The sequence below is a fragment of the Trachurus japonicus genome, chromosome 22 (genome assembly GCF_045865225.1).
Source record: "Trachurus japonicus isolate A0001 chromosome 22, Traja_1.0".
Classification (NCBI taxonomy): Eukaryota; Metazoa; Chordata; class Actinopteri; order Carangiformes; family Carangidae; genus Trachurus; species Trachurus japonicus.
Window position 1 is genome coordinate 22,722,569 of NC_140928.1, and position 19,328 is coordinate 22,741,896.

The 19,328-nt window shown below is 42.5% G+C and overlaps 1 protein-coding gene across 9 annotated transcripts in view; it reads right to left on the reverse strand.

The window, feature by feature from the left end:
* ralgapa2 (Ral GTPase activating protein catalytic subunit alpha 2) overlaps positions 1-19,328 on the reverse strand; it is a 93,984-nt gene that overhangs the window by 34,296 nt on the left and 40,360 nt on the right. For 7 of the 9 annotated variants that reach the window (XM_085767308.1, XM_085767311.1, XM_085767303.1 and 4 more), the window contains 17 exons: positions 18,873-18,958; positions 18,690-18,771; positions 18,272-18,445; positions 17,229-17,408; positions 16,287-16,480; positions 16,002-16,100; positions 15,389-15,544; positions 11,646-11,774; positions 10,261-10,389; positions 10,044-10,102; positions 9,688-9,796; positions 7,622-7,732; positions 7,283-7,351; positions 6,849-6,986; positions 4,281-4,458; positions 1,933-2,746; positions 481-552 (listed from right to left, as the gene is read on the reverse strand). In XM_085767308.1, the coding sequence (XP_085623434.1) occupies positions 481-552; positions 1,933-2,746; positions 4,281-4,458; positions 6,849-6,986; positions 7,283-7,351; positions 7,622-7,732; positions 9,688-9,796; positions 10,044-10,102; positions 10,261-10,389; positions 11,646-11,774; positions 15,389-15,544; positions 16,002-16,100; positions 16,287-16,480; positions 17,229-17,408; positions 18,272-18,445; positions 18,690-18,771; positions 18,873-18,958 (2,779 nt within the window). The remainder of the gene's footprint in view (positions 1-480; positions 553-1,932; positions 2,747-4,280; positions 4,459-6,848; positions 6,987-7,282; positions 7,352-7,621; positions 7,733-9,687; positions 9,797-10,043; positions 10,103-10,260; positions 10,390-11,645; positions 11,775-15,388; positions 15,545-16,001; positions 16,101-16,286; positions 16,481-17,228; positions 17,409-18,271; positions 18,446-18,689; positions 18,772-18,872; positions 18,959-19,328) is intronic. The other 2 variants (XM_085767310.1, XM_085767312.1) reach the window with 1 other exon arrangement.

A 19,328-nucleotide genomic window follows, 5' to 3' on the forward strand; every position in this document is an offset into this window, starting at 1 on the left:
ATAAAATCATAGGGGTATTGCCTCAACTTCCCTGTTGCCATGGCAGTGAATTGTACAGGGGACGATTTGGGGGACGTTGCATGCTTTTGCACAGGTTGTTACTGCCCAACCAAGTCAACTGGGAGAAGGAGGTTCAATCCTGAGGGCATTCTTTAATAAGCTCCTGTCATTAGCAGTGTGTGGAATATTTATCGACTGGACTAAAAGAGACACAGCAGGAGAGGGACAGCAAGAGTGATAGTGGGAGCTTTCATCAGCAAGAGGAGGAGCAGATTAAGAAAATCGCAGTGGAGGAACTTCAGGAGGGGGCAATATGATGCTGCTTTGAGAAACTGTATGACTTACATAGTAAATTTCACCTGTGTAGGACTAATGAGCACTAATATATAAATACTGCTGTTTATATTGTTCACTAGTACATAACTTTGACAGGATTTATCTGAAAATTCTGATTCTGATCCAACTTAATAAACACATTACCATTGCCTGGAGTCCAAGTTCTTCAGTTCTCTTAAGAGCTTTGAATTTTTCTTCAGCAAATGGAAACTTTTCCTGTTTGAAAAAGAGAAGAAGAAAGCCTTGATTAGACATAAGTCTATTTATAAAAGTAAATTCTGGGCCACACTGGCACCTCTAAATTGAACAGAAATTTGTATTTAAAGTTTGTCCAAAAAACAAAATAAAACAGTTTTTAACTCAAGCTTGGGCACAAAAAGCAAAACTTGTTTTTTTTACTCAAGATTAACAAAGGCAAAAACAGCACAGGTGCGAACAGCACTCTGCTACTCGCTGTGTACTCATTGCACCATCACCATTAAAAGGTGTAAGCTTTTAATTTACAGGGAAGCACTGCAAAGATGTGGCTCTGTAAGGCAGACCTCAGTTAAAAACAGCTGGACACTTTTATCCTGTGGAGAGGAGATTAAGACGCTGCAGTGTGCTTTTAACTTTGCTCTTTCTCTCTTTGAGTAACAAGCCAACAGCCGAGTGACTCTGAGGATGAAATACATAACCTGGGTACAAAAGCTGTGCTCGAGTCGAGACCCGTCTTTATCATCATCTCACCATGTTGACGTTTCCACTCATGAATGCTCACTCGTTCTTACTATTTTATTAACCAAGTTCTTTATACTCACTGGAGCACAACCATCTCAAACTACACACATACAAACATACACTACAAACATTTCATGAATGGGGGCGTCATTTAACTCATTTGGTAGAGCCGGCGCCACATATACAGAGGCTATATCCAACCCCGTTTCCTGTCTCTCTCGACTGTACTATCAAATAAAGGCAAAAGGCCAAAAATATAATAAAAAACCAAACAACATTTCATGACTGTATCTCACACAGCTGTGACAAAATCTGTGCACAGGTAGATGTGTCTAAATGGGGTGTTGGGCCACAATGTGCCACCACAGCAGACACAATCAATGCTCCTGGGCAAGTTGGGGCAAATCTACAGAAACGAAGAACACCGAGATGTTCAGTTGGGCTGAAATCTGCTGACTGTGAAGGCCATAGCATATGATTCACAACATTTCTATCCTGAGGGATTTCCTCATGCCCTATGGTAGGGAGTACTGTCATGTTTGCTTTTTGTTTGTCTGTCACCTGTCTGTGGAAACAACTGTCAAAGTTCTAAAATCCGATATTTTGCACTGCAGTAAGTGTGTCAAGGACCCACACATGTGGCGCACACACACAAGGTGAAAACAATATCAGCCATGTAATTACACTGCAGGTGTTCTGACTGGTTAACTTTAAGATGTATTTTGTGGATTGGATGATAAAGAACCACTCGCTGAGCTAAATAAACAACAGAGCCGTGTGTGATTTCTTAAAACACCACTTCTCTCCATTTGTCTCTTTCTTCCCCTTGTACAAAACCAAACCAATCACTGTTGCTAATTTCACAGAGTAGTTTACCTGCGGTCCCAGGAGTTCATGCCAAGGTCATTTAGCAGCAGTCGGCAGAAATAGAAAGGAGCTTTTGGTTCCTGGTGGGAGGGTTCCTTCTGGCAGGCGGCCCGAAAACTTATGTCGGCGTTCCACCTCCTCACTTGCTCCTCCTCCTGCTGAGTCTGACGGAGAATGGCCTCCAGGATGGCGCTCTCCTGCTCTATGTTCATGCCGTGCGGCGAAGGGGCTGGTTGGTTGAGTTTGAGCTGCGGCTGGGGCAGGCATTCTGGGCTGCTGTGGCCGAGGTCCTCCAACAACTTATCCAGAACGTCTGCCTCGTCCTCCTCACAACAGTCGGAGAGGGAGTCAGAGGCTGAACAGTGATTCTTGTGTGGAGAGTAAGGCTGGTTTCTGCTGGGAGCGACCGTGGTAGTCGAAAGAGGATGGTCGACCGCGTGAAAAACGTCAACAGAGTCTTCCTGGGTGGTGCAGTAGAGGATTCCACCGTCCCATGAGTATTTGCCTGAGATGTCCCGGACGATGACCCGCACTTGGGACGAAGGTTGCGGGGGCTGTCCGACAGTGGGTGCCTCGGCAGGGATCTGCAGGTAGGACACCAACGTGCTGTCGTTGAAGACAAACAGCTGCAGGTTGGGGCTTTTGAAGACCTCGGAGGACAGCTCCGACGACTCCACATACGGGTTGTCATGATTTTCGCTCACGAGGCTGTGGAGCAGCGCGGGGCCACCGCTTAGTGGATGGTGACCCAGATGGTTCACCAGGTGTGTCATGACCATCCGTGCTGTGAGAGGTATCAGCTCCATGTTCCGACGTCGTTTTTCTGGAGACAAAATGAGGACAGGATGAAAAAAAAACAACAAAACAACACTGAGACCATCACTATATAAAAATAAATGTGAGGAAGTGTGAAACGTGATGAATGGTAAAAGTCACTGATGGGTTTAAAATGTAGCCTCACATGGTGTCTTTTATAATATGTCCAACGCAGACTTTGTTAACCATATTTCAAAAGCCCCATATTTGTGTGCAGACATGTTATCATCACTATTAGCTCCTTTTACACAAAGCCAAATCTCATTTATGATTACTAACAGGGGTACTTTATTCATTTCTCACAATAGCTTGGCCAGCACACCTCTAAGTAGGTAGCATCTAATCATGAGAGACAACTTTGAAAAGCCCATTGAATCTTCTTACAATGGACAAGCGTCGAGACTAGCCGAGTGCTAATGAGAACCACCGTCCTCGCAGGCGGCTGAATAGGACTCTACTTAGTGAATTGCGTTTATGTAAATGCACAGGTTTTTACTCCCAAGTGAAAGGCATGCTGTGCTTTATTCTGCAGTGATGTGGGAAAAACAAGAAGATGCACTCCTGCATTGTGACAGTGCTATCAATACCATCATCCCCCATCAAAGTGGAGAAAGCTCTTTAGAAAGCAGGCCAAGCTGCATTAGAGATGCACTGGCCCTTTGATGTGACTTGATCAATATGAGGTGGGGGCATGAATATAACTAGGCCGGCACTCTTTGGTTTGCCCTTTTGATAGTGTTTTGTTATTTCTACTAAGACTCTGTGCAGCTGTGCACCAAAAAGCAAAAAGGTGTGGTGAAATTTTCCAGGTATAAGCCGCTGTCCACAAATCTCACATTGTTTCAGTAGATGTATGCACTGTGTATTTGGGCTCTAAGGACTTTTCAGAAGTTGAGGACATGAGAGAGAGAAAGAGAGAGAGAGAGAGAGAGAGAGAGAGAGGGACAGAGAGAGAGAGAGACAGAGAGGAATACATTGCCTAATGGAATCACAAGGTCACAAAAAAGAAGGAAAAAAAATCACATTTTTATCAAAACCCCATAATGGGTCTTCTCTCTGGGGCTGAGCACTAATGTGAACATTCCATTCGCTGTGATGGTTGATTTCCTTTTCATACTTTTAATAAGATATTGACATTTAATGGAGAGGCTCCAAATGGATGGTCTACTTAGAGTTTGCTTTTCCCTGTAATCTTTTTTGGCTTCTTTAGTGGGAGAATATATGTCTCTGTGGTCTGTAAAAAGTACAGTATGGAGATGAAATGAAGTCCTGTGATCAGAGATAGTCATCAGGGGACAAGCTGCCATGGTGACAGATGAGACTTACCAGTAACTGCCACTTTTTTTTAACTCTCTTGTGCATGTCTACCCCGAGCATACAGGCACATGCACATATAGTACACACACTATAAATCCTGTGTCATTATTTCATCTATCAGTCAAGTGTAATCACACACACACACAGCAGGTATTAAAAGGGGAATTGGGTTGCATCTACCCCACCCATGTGATTGCAGCGATGGCATGCTTCTCTACCCTTACCTTCAGCTACAGTGAGCAGGTTGCCGAAGTCGCTAGTGGTTGTCTGGGATGGTGGTGGCTCAAAGCTCTTAACCTGACCCAACATGAGATCATAATCAGGCGACAAGTCTGACAGGCTAAGGAGGTAGTGGCTCTGTTGGGTGTGCAGGTTGGAACCAGAAACGCAGCAGTGCAGCACCTGAGGGACGGGACGAAAATGTTAGTGTTCACAGTGATTATGTCAGGATAAAGTGTCCCTGGCAACTAATTCTACAGCATGATAGCGAGAGGCACTTTGATGACTCAACTTCAACCCTCATGCGGCCCTGTTAGATATGATGTTGCCTGGCAAGATGATGTACAGTGACACTCGCACACTGCGGGGCCTGTCTCGGACTGACATGATCCAGGACCATATAAAATGGGCATATACGGTCCATTTACATCATAAGGCAACGGTGGAAGGAGGAGGGAGAGGAGGAGAGAAAAGAGGGTCTTTATTGCCACTAATCCATTTCTCCTGTGATGTGTGAGTGTATCGATCTACATAACAGATGGCAGAGCATCCGTTGGCAGGGATAGATAAGGCGCACTGGGGCAGTTGATTACAGCCATTGGACAGGTTTACACTGTTTGATTTAATTAAGACTTTATCCTTGTGCTCAGCTCGCACCACAAACATGCACGTTCAGCCACACATATACAAACACACCTGTATACTAAATAATCTGAGTGGAGGTAAGGTGCTGCATGCAAGGGAGGGGGGGTAAAACATATGCTTAATGTATGTAAATGAGGGGGGCCTCTCATTCAGAGTGGAGCAACTTGGGTAAAGCCATGCAAAGGCTAATCCCATTCAGTACATGCATACGCTCACACTTGGCTGAGAGACGCTCAGAGAGGCAGGCTGGCCCTGCCATCTGAAACAGTATTGTGTGGGGCAATGTAGACAGTATGTGGATGATTCTACTGAGCAGACCTCTGGGTGCATGGAGGGGGGGGGGGACTGGAGGCTTGATGCTGAAAAGACCTGAACCAAACAGCTGCTACACCAAAGCCCCAAAGAGCTTCCTCTGTGGAGAGGTGGAGAGACAGAAAGGGAGGAGGGGGGGGAAACCCACGGCTGTGCTTGACAACTAAGTGACTGGGCTTTCGCATAGCAACAGTTCGTGGAAGGAAGCGCGTAGTGAAATAAGCATACTGTAACTAGAAGGGTACATACTGTGTGGAAATGTACAGTACATACACACACACATAAATCAAATGATAACAACGCAAATAAAGACATAATGGTCAGCAAGCAGGCACAACATCTAACGCACACCGCATAGACATGCACACACAACATGTAGGCATGCACACACACACGCACACACACACACGCACACACGGGTGGGGCAGCTGGCTGCTGAGGCGGGCAGGGAGAGCAGATGGAGAAGCTTGAGCACAACTCTAGTGAACCAATGAGGTCTAGTGCAAGTGTTTTCCAGCGATCTGCATGCTGCCAGTCACCAGAGACAACTTCTCTCACTTTTCTTTTCAGCTCAGGATGAAGACCATGACAAGCTTCACATTAGATGCATTGAGCCTGTATTTCTGTTTTAAGAGAGCGTGCATTTTAATCCCTCTCTTGTTTAAATATAAAACTGTAATTAAAAGAGGATGAAGCATGGAAAATACATGGACACTACTCTACCCTGTCACTGTGACATTCTGTTCAGTGAAGGAATAAAAGGGAGGTGCTTTGTATTAGGGAAGCTATTCTCAGCCTGATATAGAGAATAATTAACAGCCAACGTGTCTGTGGAAATGTATAGATTTGGGTTTTGATATTGCATTAATATTGTCACACCTTTTGGTGCCTTGCTTGATGTATTATTTCCAATGAAACCCAGAGGGCCCACGCCTTTTGTGTGCTGATAGACAACCAATCACATCTAATTGTCTTTGCTTTCATAGCAGCTGCAGTCGCTCTCATATTAAGACATATTCCATTCAAATCTCCAGGACAAGCGTTTATAGCCCGAGCTTATCAAGTGGACAAAGGGTCCTGTTTGAATAATTGGACCATTTCTTATCAGGGGTGACATCCTTACAAAGATCTGCCGTTGACCGCATCTGCCCAGACAGGAGGGTATGAATAATACCTCATTCATGCGCCTAAATCTTGGCCCTCACCCTCAGGGTCAGGCCATAAAATACAGGGTTAGAGGGACGAACAGAGAAATAGATTAAATACTGAATATTTTACCTCTTTTAAACAATTGCTGAACACGCTACTACAAGTGAAGTTGTTAGAATTTCCTGCATGTGATAAATGCCAACTGCGTGCGTCAGATATAGCGGGAGCTTCTATGCTAGTTGTGCTGCTATAATGTTAAATGAGGCATAGTCATGAGGTCACAGTGGAGGTGAGTGTAATTAAAGTGGCAAGCCCATGTGGTGGGATGGGGGGTGGAGATGTCAAAGCTGAAGTTGTTGTGTCTGTGGGCAACAGCAGAGGACACTGGAAAGCAGTCAGTGGGGGGGGCTTCTTCAGGTCTGTTTGCTGTATAACTGGAGCTCCCAGCTGCCAGGGAGGCTACCCACCCTGTAGATGTAGTCCAGAAGTGGGGCCTTGTGGGATGTGTGGTCCTCCACCGAAGGCATGGTGATGGGTTCCAGCAGCAGACTCAAAGGAACGGCCATGCACCAGTCCAACAGGCAAAGCAGCAGTGATACCATCAACTGAGGAGGTAAGTAAAGTAGTGTAAGATGCCTTTCTCAGTTCAGTTAATCAATGTCAAAATCAAAAGAAAATTAATATTAATACACTAAAAATAGAGGGGGGGGGGGTATTTTGGTGAAAGATAAGAGTTGCAGAGACAGCAGATGCAGATATAGTGAGATGTGAAGAGGGAGGAAAAAGGAGACAACAAAGCTCTTCAGTTGAAACATTCCTCTGCAAATGCACCATTCCAACATGATAGATCAAGGGCCTTTAGATCTCAGCCATTTCATGTCCCCTCCCTTCCAACATGTACCTTTTTGTCTGCTTCCACTGTTGAGTGCTCTGCGCTTGGCAACAAAAAGGCTATTGTGGCCACAAAGATCTGTGTTGGGAGAAAACAAGGAGAAAGATAATTGGATGACACACTCCTATTCATCAGCTGAGTCAGGGCTGTGCGCTTAAATGGATGTGATGCCACAGGATGTAGAGTATGTACTGTATAAGCATGAGTAATACTAATACTTACATTTAACATTACATTTAAGCTGAAGTGATGCCACGTGAATTGCTCATCTCACTGATTCTCACAAGCCACTGATGGATACCGGGAAATTTAATTGTGTGCGTGCAGATGTGAGCATGTTAATGTTACCTCTATGATTTTCTTAGGCAGCGCAGACTCCAACCTCTTGAGGTGTTCCCAGTGAGAAATGAGCAGCTGAAACACGTCACAGGCTACCTGAGCCACCGCTTTGTTCCCAAACTGAACAAACAAGAGAACAGGACAGCGAGTGAATAACAAGACCTGGCCTCTTGTAAAGTCAGCAGCAACAACAACAACAACATGGGGGAAAAAATGTAGATATTAAGCCAGTATTTCTTCTATTACACATACACATTCCTGAGGCAAAGCACTTTGCAAGCAAAACAGTTCACTGAAAAGCCCATTATGCTTTCTGGCTGAGTGAAAATATCCATAACTCAACTTTTTGTGGTCACTGGCAATGATCAGATTTGCTTTCACTAATAATGTGATTTTTATTGAGAGCAGCTCTTCCAAGTTTCAAAATGAAACAACAAAGTTGCTTGGAGAAATCTAAAACTGATCAGCAAATCTGTTTATTTTTCCTGTTTATTTTCGTGGAACAACATTTATGCTTGCTGGCAATTCATTTCTAATTTTAACAAGGTTAAAAAGCAATTACAAAACATGATGTTCCTGTGTCCGTTTTCACATTTTAAAGCTGCATAACTATACACAGACTAAATAATACTGGATAATACTAGAGACTCACTGCTCATGATCTGACAGAGCAGATGCAAAAGATGAAAATAAATACTGTAACTTTGAAGCTTTAAGCTGATCAAAAGGCTCAACGGTGAGTTAATTAATTAGGATGTGAATGAAACAATATGTAGAAAGCTGATATGAACACTGAGCTGGTTGATGCTTGTGCTGTAAAACTGTGAAAACATTGTACTAATTTTGATGTTGAGGATGTTTTCACAGCCTTGGTCAAAACAAATGTCAAAAACAGGACAGAATCAATTTATGCACATAAAAACAAGAAGTGTTTGACAGTATTGTGTGATTTTAAGGCCGAGCACCTGTTACTTCTCAATTCCCAGACTTTCCAGAAATTATTGTTTCTTATTTCTTAGACCTCCTGAGAGTTGCTCTTATAATTTGCAATGATTGCTTATTTTACACTCTCCTTTTTGGGATTTAGGTCACCCAAATACTTGAATTCGGACAAGGGTAATGGACATTGCTGCTTAAAGATGGGGGAGGAAAAGTTTCGGGACAGACAGACTGTAACAGAATTCAGAATTATTTCCCTTACATGTAGATTTTCACTTACTGTGAAGATAATCAGCATAATTTCATTTCCACTTCAAAACCATGGCTCATTTTCTCCGGACTCACTGGAGTAGAGATTTGAGCTACTGACAATTTTCCTTCAAATGTTGATTTCTTCAGTGATTTGAAATTCTTTGTGAAGAAATAGAATTTCCCATTTCTTCCAGCTGAATGCCTCTCAACATGTAACAAGGGCAGACAATGTGGGGAGTGCAGAAATGGCCAAACACAAAAAGGGGCCCTGAGAGTTCAGCACCTGCTTTTAGAAAAGAGACTCTCAGTGCCACTCTTCCCCCTAGATCCCCCACCCAGCCTATACCCTCTATTTTGGGGCTGGCTGAGTCTGTGTGTCAAGTTGTACAGGGGAGTGATTACTGCTCCATTAGAGAAAGGGGGGTTGCTCGAGCAGGAAGCTGGGAGATGTAGCTGCTTAAATTGGCCCACATCTACTGAGAGCGAGCTGCCTGGAAATTACGCCACCGCCCCAAACCCTTTTCCATGAGAAAAAAAAAACAAAAAAACCCCAGCATCCACTGGTTCTCTGCATCTCTTCACTCTAGGAGAATAGAGGGCTCCCAAAATGTACCCGTGAGTCACATCACTGGATATGTTTTATTCTCACACTCTTCCTCTCCTCACTGTGCAGACATTGTTCTGCAGTGATCAACATCAGGTTTAGTTGGACAGAAGCTATGATTGCTTTTTATTCAGCATTTTTGCCACAGCTATAACGGTCAACAGAGGTTTATGACGCAAATGTTTTAAAAAAAGGTGTTTTGTAAGTTGTCGGGTATGAAACTGTGAACACACAGTATATATGGTGTGATGATGTTTCTCAGTGTCAGATGGTCACTGACCTTTAGTGTTACTCCCAAGACATTGATGGCATCTTTAACCTGGTGGTGGATGTTCTTTTGCATTAGCTCCTCACACACCCACAGACCCAGACTGCACACAGCAATGCATCTGAATAACAGAAGTAGAGTACAAATTAATGTTAAACACATTTGAAAGGCATGAACTCAAAAGATATTCTACAATTCAACTAAATAAAACGATTTGTAAGTTAAAGTAAATGCTCAGAAGCCATTAGTTATTCAAAGTTTATGATACATACACAGATGTAAACACATTACTTATCTCAAACTAAATGAAATGAATGACAAGTCCATTAAAAAAAAATAAAATAAAAAAGCATTAGAAATACTGGTACCTGGCCCCTTCACAGTGTTCCTTTGTTGCAGTTTCCAGCAGGATGTTGACCAGATAATCCTGAATAACAAAGAGAGCACAGTTAAGACCAGCCTCTTAACTTAATGTTTAACGTAAACTAATCAGGCACCAGCAGTGTAACATATGTTAGGATCCACTAACAATGCAGTATGCAGATTTTGTGTTGTTACCATAGTCCCAGAGTAGCACGTCTTTACCTTGATATCCTCCTTGCCTAAGACAATGTCCTCAGAGCCTGGCACACGCTGCAGTATAGGAATCTGAAGGTAAAGATTAGGGAAACACACGAGAGAGCCCAGGATCGTCTGAGCCTCCATCCTTGGAGCCTGATGGAGAAAAAAAAAGTTGTCAAGAACTCCCTAAAGCTACACGACAACAACCCACTTCCAGTAAACAGGAACAACACCATCCAGGGAAAAAGGAATGGAAGGAACCAGCTGAGTTAATTCATTCATGATTCTGCTGAGTTTCAGTAGAATTTCTTGACACATGGTAGGCGTTGGACAACAACATGACTAATTAAATGCATTATGGAAGCAGCTCTAAAGCAGATTGTACATGTTGCTGTTACTGAGAAAACACATAACACATTTCAAAAGATATTTTGAAAGATATGAAATTATCTGGAAACTAAAACAATATGTTACAATAGTAACAACACGTATGAATGTCCCTGAGGTGCATAATGTCTATGAGTTTACAGAGTGTGGTTTTCTTGCTGGTGTGACATCATCATCTTTTGTTTCAAATCAGGTCAGTGATATAAAATGTTCACATCACAACCCTGCGTGTTCATGTGAATTTATATGTGCACACATTTACTCAAGATTGTGCATGGTACTTTCAACAATTACGTGTTTGCATTTCTTTTACAGTATTACACAGTGTTATCACGTGTAGGGTTAGGTTAATTAAGAATATCATTAACATTTTAAATGTAACATATAATGGCACATTTTCTTTTCAAACTGCACAAATATTCAAAAACATTTGCTTCGTCTATACATAAGACTATTTAATTACAATTTAATTATCTAAATTGTGCAATAAACTTGCTGGTTAAAAAAATGGAGAGGTAATCATAATGAATCACTGAGTGGTAATACTGATTACTGATTGAAAATTTGTTGTTTTCTAAGTTATAGTTCAACAAATGCAAATTATAGTAAGTTTTTCCACATTTGTAAATTACATTCTTGATTTTCTTAAGAAAAAAAAGAAAAAAGAAAGACGCTTTGAACATTTGTGTTGTGTTGTCGCTCAAACTGACTTATATCTACTAGAATTCACAAAACAATTGGAAGTTTTCAATGTCAAAAAGCTGCGAAATTCAAGAAAATCATTACAGGGGCACATTGTTATTCATAGAAGTGAGTGAATGAATGTGACAGTTATTTGGTGAAGTTTCTTTAATTTTGAGCTTTGCAACAACAAATATTTTGCATCTTCAAACATGTCTTGGAAGCCACATTTTCTGTGACATTGCTTCAAACTTTTCATTATGTACAATATCCAACAACTTTTTTTTTGAAACCCCGGTTTGAGTCATATGATAAATGTGGATTTCAGAGTGTGCTTTTACCTCCGGTGAGAGGGAGCTGAGGACGCAGGCAGCAGCAGTGATGAAATCTCCAAGCAGCATGGTGAAGCCCGGCAGGCCGAGGAAGAAGAATCGGGGGGAGCAGGAGCAGATGATAGTGTTCAAAACATCCTGATGACAGTGAAGCACACACACAAACATGTATGAAATATATTTTAATAGGAGGTCATAAATGTCCATTAAGTTTCCCCTGCCAGTACTTAAAATGAATATCTTTGCACTAGTAGTATGCTTATAGTACGGTGGGATTTTTTGCATTTGAGTGTATGAGTGTGGGGGAGTAGTAACCGAAATATTTTGTAAATGGGCCACCATGTGAGAGAAAGCTTTTTCCTCCAACAGGTAAGGTAAGCGCATTTTAAGTGTGTTGAGGAGAGTAAGGCACTCAACAGTACATGTCACTAAAGGACAGAAAAAAACAGAGTGGGAAAGAAAGAAAGATAGAGGAGAATAAGAGAGGCAGCAGATGGATTACTAACAGAGGATAAGAGGGAGAACAAAAGACCTCAACTTTCGTGAGTCACATGTATATATACACACAGGCAAACCTGTAATTAAAGCCAGAGACAACGTATTGTTTTGCCGAGGTACAAGCGGCTCAGTGGCAGATGGGTGCTCTTTCAACATTGACATATGCTGTGCTGCAAAGGGCTCTGCACAAACTGCTCAAGTATGTACACTGTAATACCATGCTGGACCAGAGCATAAAAGGCTGTTAACAGGTTTTTCATGCTACATTTGGACAGCAAGCAAAGAGGTTGCTTGAATGGAAAAACAACATACAACTACACACACATGTTGGTATGAGAATTCAGCATCTTATTAAAGGAATAGAGATTGTTGTCTCTCTTATCTGAAACGTGTGTGCATATTTGTGTACAAAGGCAAGGTCCAGGCTAGAAACACCTGCCGTCTTGGCCATAAACTTGTGCAAATCGGACAGTTCAAACACCAGCCTGTTTCGAGCTGAACCAAAGGGCACCTTTGCAAACATGCAAACATACAATTTCTTTCTCAATCTCGCGCACACACGCACACATGCACGGCGTACCACCTATCTATCTGTGACATTAATCACCTGAAGCTTTGGTAAATAGGGAATGCAGGTGAACAAAGGAGGAATGGAGTAAACACACAGAGGCAATAAATTGGAAGTCAAACCAACACGATGCACCACATGTGGAAAATTGGTAGGAAGAGCTTTAGGATTGAGGGCCCATTTTACCCTCATTTTGTTGGTAATTGACCTCTGAAGCATAATGTGCGGTGCAGTCAGAGGTAATTAGCATGTAACAAACTGTTGCTTGATTGCCTGAAAAGAGCATTTTAGAGGAAGCCACAAAGTGTTTTCTATTGTATGTGTAAGTAGAGGGAACCCTATTTGAGATGTGTGTATAGAAATGGGAATTTAGCTGTGCAAGTGGCTCTGTGTTGGCAGTAGGAATGGCCCCGGCGTCAACAAAAGGTGCATTAACGTAACTCTGAACAGAGCTACCTCGGGCCTTTTTCATTTGGCCTCATCTCCAGGAAAGCACACACTGTCCACCTGCCGGCCCCCGGGGGTGACAAGGTTCACTGGAACATTACATCACCTCGCATAACATCGGAAAGTTTCAGTCTCATTTACTAAACATGAACGTTTCCCGTTTGCCTGGAAAGCACCATCACCGCTATCACTATGAATATGTGGGATTTTCCCCTTCACAAGCTGTTAGGGCAGGATACAACCAGCTGCATAACTATAAGGTGAAAGGTTTAATCAGCAGCAATGTTTGTTGTGCTGGTGTCAACTGTCACATTTCAGTGTGGCCACGTATTTTTTTTATACATGACTGCTTTATTTAAAAAACAGGTAGTTTTACTCTGAAAGCACAAGCAAGAAAAACACTATCTCCTTGTACAAAGCATGGTATACATTACTCCTTGCAAGGTCAATGTTTTGAGTGTATATGCATTACTGATCCATGTTTTCTTTCACATATGCAAAATTACGGGTGCAATAAAATAAGCTACGTGTGTGTCTGTGTACACTTACACTGTTGACTATTGAGGTGCAGTCAGTGAACCCATTAGATAGATTACTGCTATTGTGCTGCGTTCATGCCTGTGTGAGACCAGTGACCAGAGAATGACAGACAATCAGGACAATAGCCCTGACCTTGGCACTCTCTGTCAGTTGGAAGGAGAATCCCTCCGAGGGAACTGTCATTCTCCTTTAAGCTTAGTTGATCATAATGGCGAGGATGTACACTGGGATTCACCCTCTTGTACCTCAAAACATAGGTGTTCAAAACTGATTTTATTGCTTAATAAACAGGGAGTGTGAAGACAACGCTCAACCTGTAAACTCCCAGTATTTTAAGTACAAAAACAAAGTACATACTGTAGCTGAAAACTAAATACAGACAAAAATTCAATAACTAATCAAACTATATATATTTTTTTACAATCAGATTAGATCATTTGAAGACCAGTCAACCACTGATGACTATTTAAATTATTTAAGAGAACTGAAACATAGTGTATGAAAATAAATATATAGGCAAACAGACTTAAAGAACGCATATGGATGATGAATTTGTAAAAGTATATGTTTTTGCTTTTTTTGGGGGTAGGTGGGGGTTGCGGGTAGAGGCAGAGCGGAAGGAGGAGGGGTATAGTAAGAGCCACTTTCTTATGTTAAGCAGGCGTGCGTCTGTCCTCTATTGTGTGGCGTGAGGACTCTTTTCTCCGGCCAATTTGAGCATGCTTCAGTGGCCAGCCTGGCTCTGGCCCCCTGACGCATTATACAGAGCCACAACAAAAGCTGGAGAATGTTGCCTCGTCCCTCTGTGTGCCCCCCTCATTGCTCTACTCTGCACTACGTTCCCCAGGCTCCCCTCCCGCTCCTTCACACACACACACACACACACACACACACACACACACACACACACTCGCATACACACAGGCAGGCAGGCAGGCAGGCAGGCAGGCAGGCCAGCCTACTCTGGGCCCCTGGCCGACATGTCAGTCTAACGGAGCGCGACAGACGTCAATCCTTAATTAATCACGTATACGCGGCAGGGGCTCAAAACATTATTTAACGACATGGAAAACATTCTAACAAGCTTGTCGCACTGCCAAGGTGCAACAGAAACCCAACCAGGAGGGCACACACACACACGCATGCACACACACACACGCGCACACTTATCCCCGTCTTTTGTTTTGGGGTGCTCCATTCATTCCTACTCAGCTTCATCTAGAAGGAATGGAGCAAAGCCAGATTTAAAATGCAAGGAAAGGTGTGGTTAAAGGAGGTGGGAGATGCCAAAGCACAGACGCTTTTCTTCATCAACACTGGTCGGCAGGCGGTTTTCAAAACAGAGCTTCAACGTTCATAAATTACAGTCAGTGCACCCATATAACTCCTGTCTTCACTCATTGTCAGCAATGGATCACAAGATGATCCCAAATATCTTGTCTGACACATGATCGGGTACACACTCTGTGATAATTTTGTGATTTCTCTGAATTGCACTTCAATGGATGAAGTGGGATCATCGGTCAAAACAAAATGACACATTACCAGAGAGTATTTGGAAAACTGACAACTGCAAATTTCACAGCTACACAGTTTCTAAATAAGGCCTGTTTCTCATGGGTTTGACTGGTCTGCCATCTAGTGGTGAATAGAGAAAAAAAAAACAGACAACAGGATGGAGGCATCAACTCAACGGTACCTGGTCATCACTGGTGAAACCCTTGTGCATGATGTAGTAGAGGTGCACCAAGAAATCACTGTTGGGGAGAACATCCTGGTGCCTGGTCATCATCTCACAGATCAGCTTGTAGGCCTGCAGCTTGCCAGCCTTGTACTCTGCTGGCAGCATGGTGGCCTGAGGAAGAGATGTTTATTATGAGGAGCTTCAAAAAAAACGTTGACAATTACAGTATCATGCTGCAGGAGTGATGCAGTGTTTGGTGCTTTTTTAATGATTGGAATCAGCTGCAAACAAGGTGAATTCAGTGTAAATACAGCTGCCGTTCTCTATCAGTGAGGCAAACAGGAAAGTCTTAGTTCAAAAATAAAACATTTTTTTTCAATGGTACTAACAGCTGCTGTAAATGCATTAATAAATCTGGAGCTAGTTTGATAACAATAGCATATAGCATTCATTGAAAATATCTATGAGCATTGTCTTTAGGACATGACAGAAGACAGACAGTGGATCTGTCTATCAGAGGCTTAATTTAAGAATTTGCTGTAGATTTTGGAAGAAAAAAAATCTCTAAAATTATCCAAACATGGATTATTACTGTATGTTTTCTGCTGTGTCTGTGTAGTATTGATACCCTGAAAAGCCAAGAGGCAAGCATTCGTAGAGGAGGGATGAAGGTCGGTTGTGGAGGAGAGGACTGGTTGTCCACACTGATGCCAAGGTTGTCCCGGATCTGTAACCACACATTTCATTTCAGTCAGTGAACACAACTTTTCTGCATAAATCTTGTGTTTGGGAAAGCACAGGATAAAATAATGCAGGACTGTTGCAACAATCTCTTTGTCAGAGTGGGTGTGTATTTATTCTCGTGTCAGATGCAATTGCTCAGAGCTGGGTGGTTCTTGCCGCTCCATCTTACCTTGGCCAGTTTGTGCCAGAGCTCATAGAGATAGGAGAAGACCTTGGCATGGATTTTTGGGCAGCGGATGTTGTTGACATCTCCCAGGATACCCAATATCCTCCTCCAAAGGACGAAGGCTGAGTCAGCATGCCAACCGGTCAGGGTCCCACCAGCAATGATGCTGACATCATCAGCCAGACACTCACTACTATCTGCATGGTCAGAAAAAGAGAGCGTTTGGGGTTGTTTGCCATACAAAATACATTATGTGGTAACACCAATATTTGTGTCTGCCAGTACCTAACATAAAGTGAACCAAATTCAAAGTTTATTGAGGATGTGGGATTCAGTCAACAAATGCATAACACATATTAAAAAAACATTTATACATTTGAATATTTTTTCTATGCAGACTTGTTTTCAGTGCATAACGTATTAAAATAGTAATACTGTCGTTGTGTGAGCAGTTGTTGACCAAATGCTTAGTCACTGTGAAATTTCCAAAATGCATCAAAGTACTAAGATCTTTGTTCACTGAAACTGATCAAAGCACTGAAACGCCTTGTGGAAAGAAGCAAAAGTCTCATGCATCAGCCAAAACAAACTCAGATTGAATCGTGGGAGGACAGTGCCACCTAGTGGGCAGCAGAAGAATGATGGGAAGGACAGGGAGTGAAAAGTGAATGCAGCAGATCTGCGGTCATTTTTTTCCCGCTCTTTCAGAACAAAGTTTAAACACATATGTGAAAAGGAGTTTCTAACTCTAAAAGAAGAAAAAAAAGGGGATCGTAATTTCATGTATTTAAATATGGAAAAATGGAGAATGAAAAAAGTAATGTATGGAAAATAGTGGAGGGGAAAGGTAAGGCTGAAAAATGTAGAGCGATATAGAACATGGAGAGTCAATGGGAAATGAGGACTCTATGGTCTATATGATGAGTAGCAGCTAGGGAGCAGTACCCAAGTGGTGTGGCATGTGTAAGACAGACTGATGCATGGTGTCGTCCAGGGGGCAGTCCCGCGGACACTCTGTGTGCACCAGCAGGGCGGGTGAGGCGGGGGGGTTCTGAGGGTAGTGGTAGTGGTTGTGGTGGTGGTAGGACGGGGGTGCAGAGTGGGGAGGGAGGGCACACTCAGGACCTAAAAAAACGACAAGGGGAAAGGGATAAAATTGGGGTTTGAGGAGGGGACCACGCAACAAAGGAAGCGCGACAGCTTCATGATGATCACAATGGAGGACGACACAAACAAAGGTCCACATAGAAGGGTGAGGAGGGAAGAGGGGGAACAACATCATCTCCATCTGTATTGATGGAGGGGGAGGAGATCGGGTAAACTACAGTAAAAAGCTGAAAGGTTTAAAGTTGAGGAAATATTTTTGATTATTTCCACATGAGAACTTAGACACGTACCACTAACAAAACATACAATATTAATCAGTCTGAAGCCACTGGTCACTTTCGCTTTGGAGAATTCACAAGCAGGTTTAAAAGATTCAGTGGCCTAAGTGCTGTAGCAGACACTGAAGAGCAGGTCGAGTTTCACTACCAGGTCACTCTAACTGGCTGTGAATAACCCTTCAGGTTGTCGGAGGTTGTTGGAGTCACCAAACCCCGGCTGGATGGAACACAGCTCAGATGAACCTGCACAATGGCTGAACTCATTTTCCCTCTCTTCTGAATGTTTATACACGATCACTCTATGCAATTCAGCACTTTTTTTTGAGGAGGAGGACAATCTGTCTTCACCAAAAAATAATAATTCACTGACACTGAACACCATGAAATGAAAAAGTAAAGACAGCCTGCCTATTAACCTTCCAAGGCTACCTTGTTATAATTCACCCAATGTTGAAGTCAAGGCCAGTCTGTGCACCCTGAAAGTTGACTGCAGACTGTTGTTAGCACAGACATACGCAAACATTATACATGGCCATCACGAGCAAACACAGGGGGAAGAAATCTAGTTTCTGGGGCTCAGGGGGAGTTTGTATCTTCTAATACCTGCAAGAGCCTCATTGTGGCTTAGCAGCAGACTCCCCTGGCTCTGCGGGTCGGCTGTCACATCCATGTGGGCTGACTGTGTGGACTGTGTGTCTGCCTCCTCATCAAAGGCCTGCCAGGTGACCTCAGCTTCGTTGAGGTAGCCGTTGGACGTTTCACTGCTTATACTCTCACCTGGGTAGGGTGGGAGAATGAAGTAGATCAAGGACATAAAAAGGTTAATCCAGAGGGCCATGAGATGGAAGACTGACTGTGTACGGAAAAGTATTTATCCATGTATAGAGTGGGCTTTATTTGATATTTAAAGGTTTAATCTAACAGGTGAATTGCTATGCTTCATGTGTACAATGTATAATACAACCACACAAATATCACAGTTAACCAGTTTAAAGAAGTTATTAGTGATGCAAATGATTACTTTTCTCTCTGAGCTTGGGCTTTGCTTGTCCTTCAGTGTTGCACTCTGACTCAGCTGAACAGCTGCTCTGCCGGATGAGGATCTGGAAACACAGAAATATACATTAAAGAACAAATACTTGAATGGGTACCACCTATTATATTATTATATGGATCATATTTATTTTTTATTAAAAATTCTCACCACCGGTGGCTCGTTGCTTTCTCTCGTGCCTTCAGATGTCCTGCTATCAGAGCCACAGGAAGTAGGGGAGTACTCTCTCTTCTGGACTGAAGTGCAACAGGGGATGTTATAAATAGGTAGCAAAGTACAAAATTATCTTAATTTACAATGATATTTTTCTGTTGAACAAAGACCCTGTTAAATAAATCAATACAATAAATAAAAAAGCACTGCACATAAGAGAATACACCCTAAAATGCCTCGTTTCCCCAAACCCTCTTTAAGTGTGAACACCCATTTCCTGTCAGCCTAAGAGATGCAGAGATCCTATAAATACTGATGATTTTTAACAGATATCACATCTCAACATCTATTTTAATACGAACAACATCGCTGTATTTATCCACAGAGTCTAAATACTACAGTACAACCATTACCGTAACTATGGCCTACTAACTAACTAACTATAGAACCTGG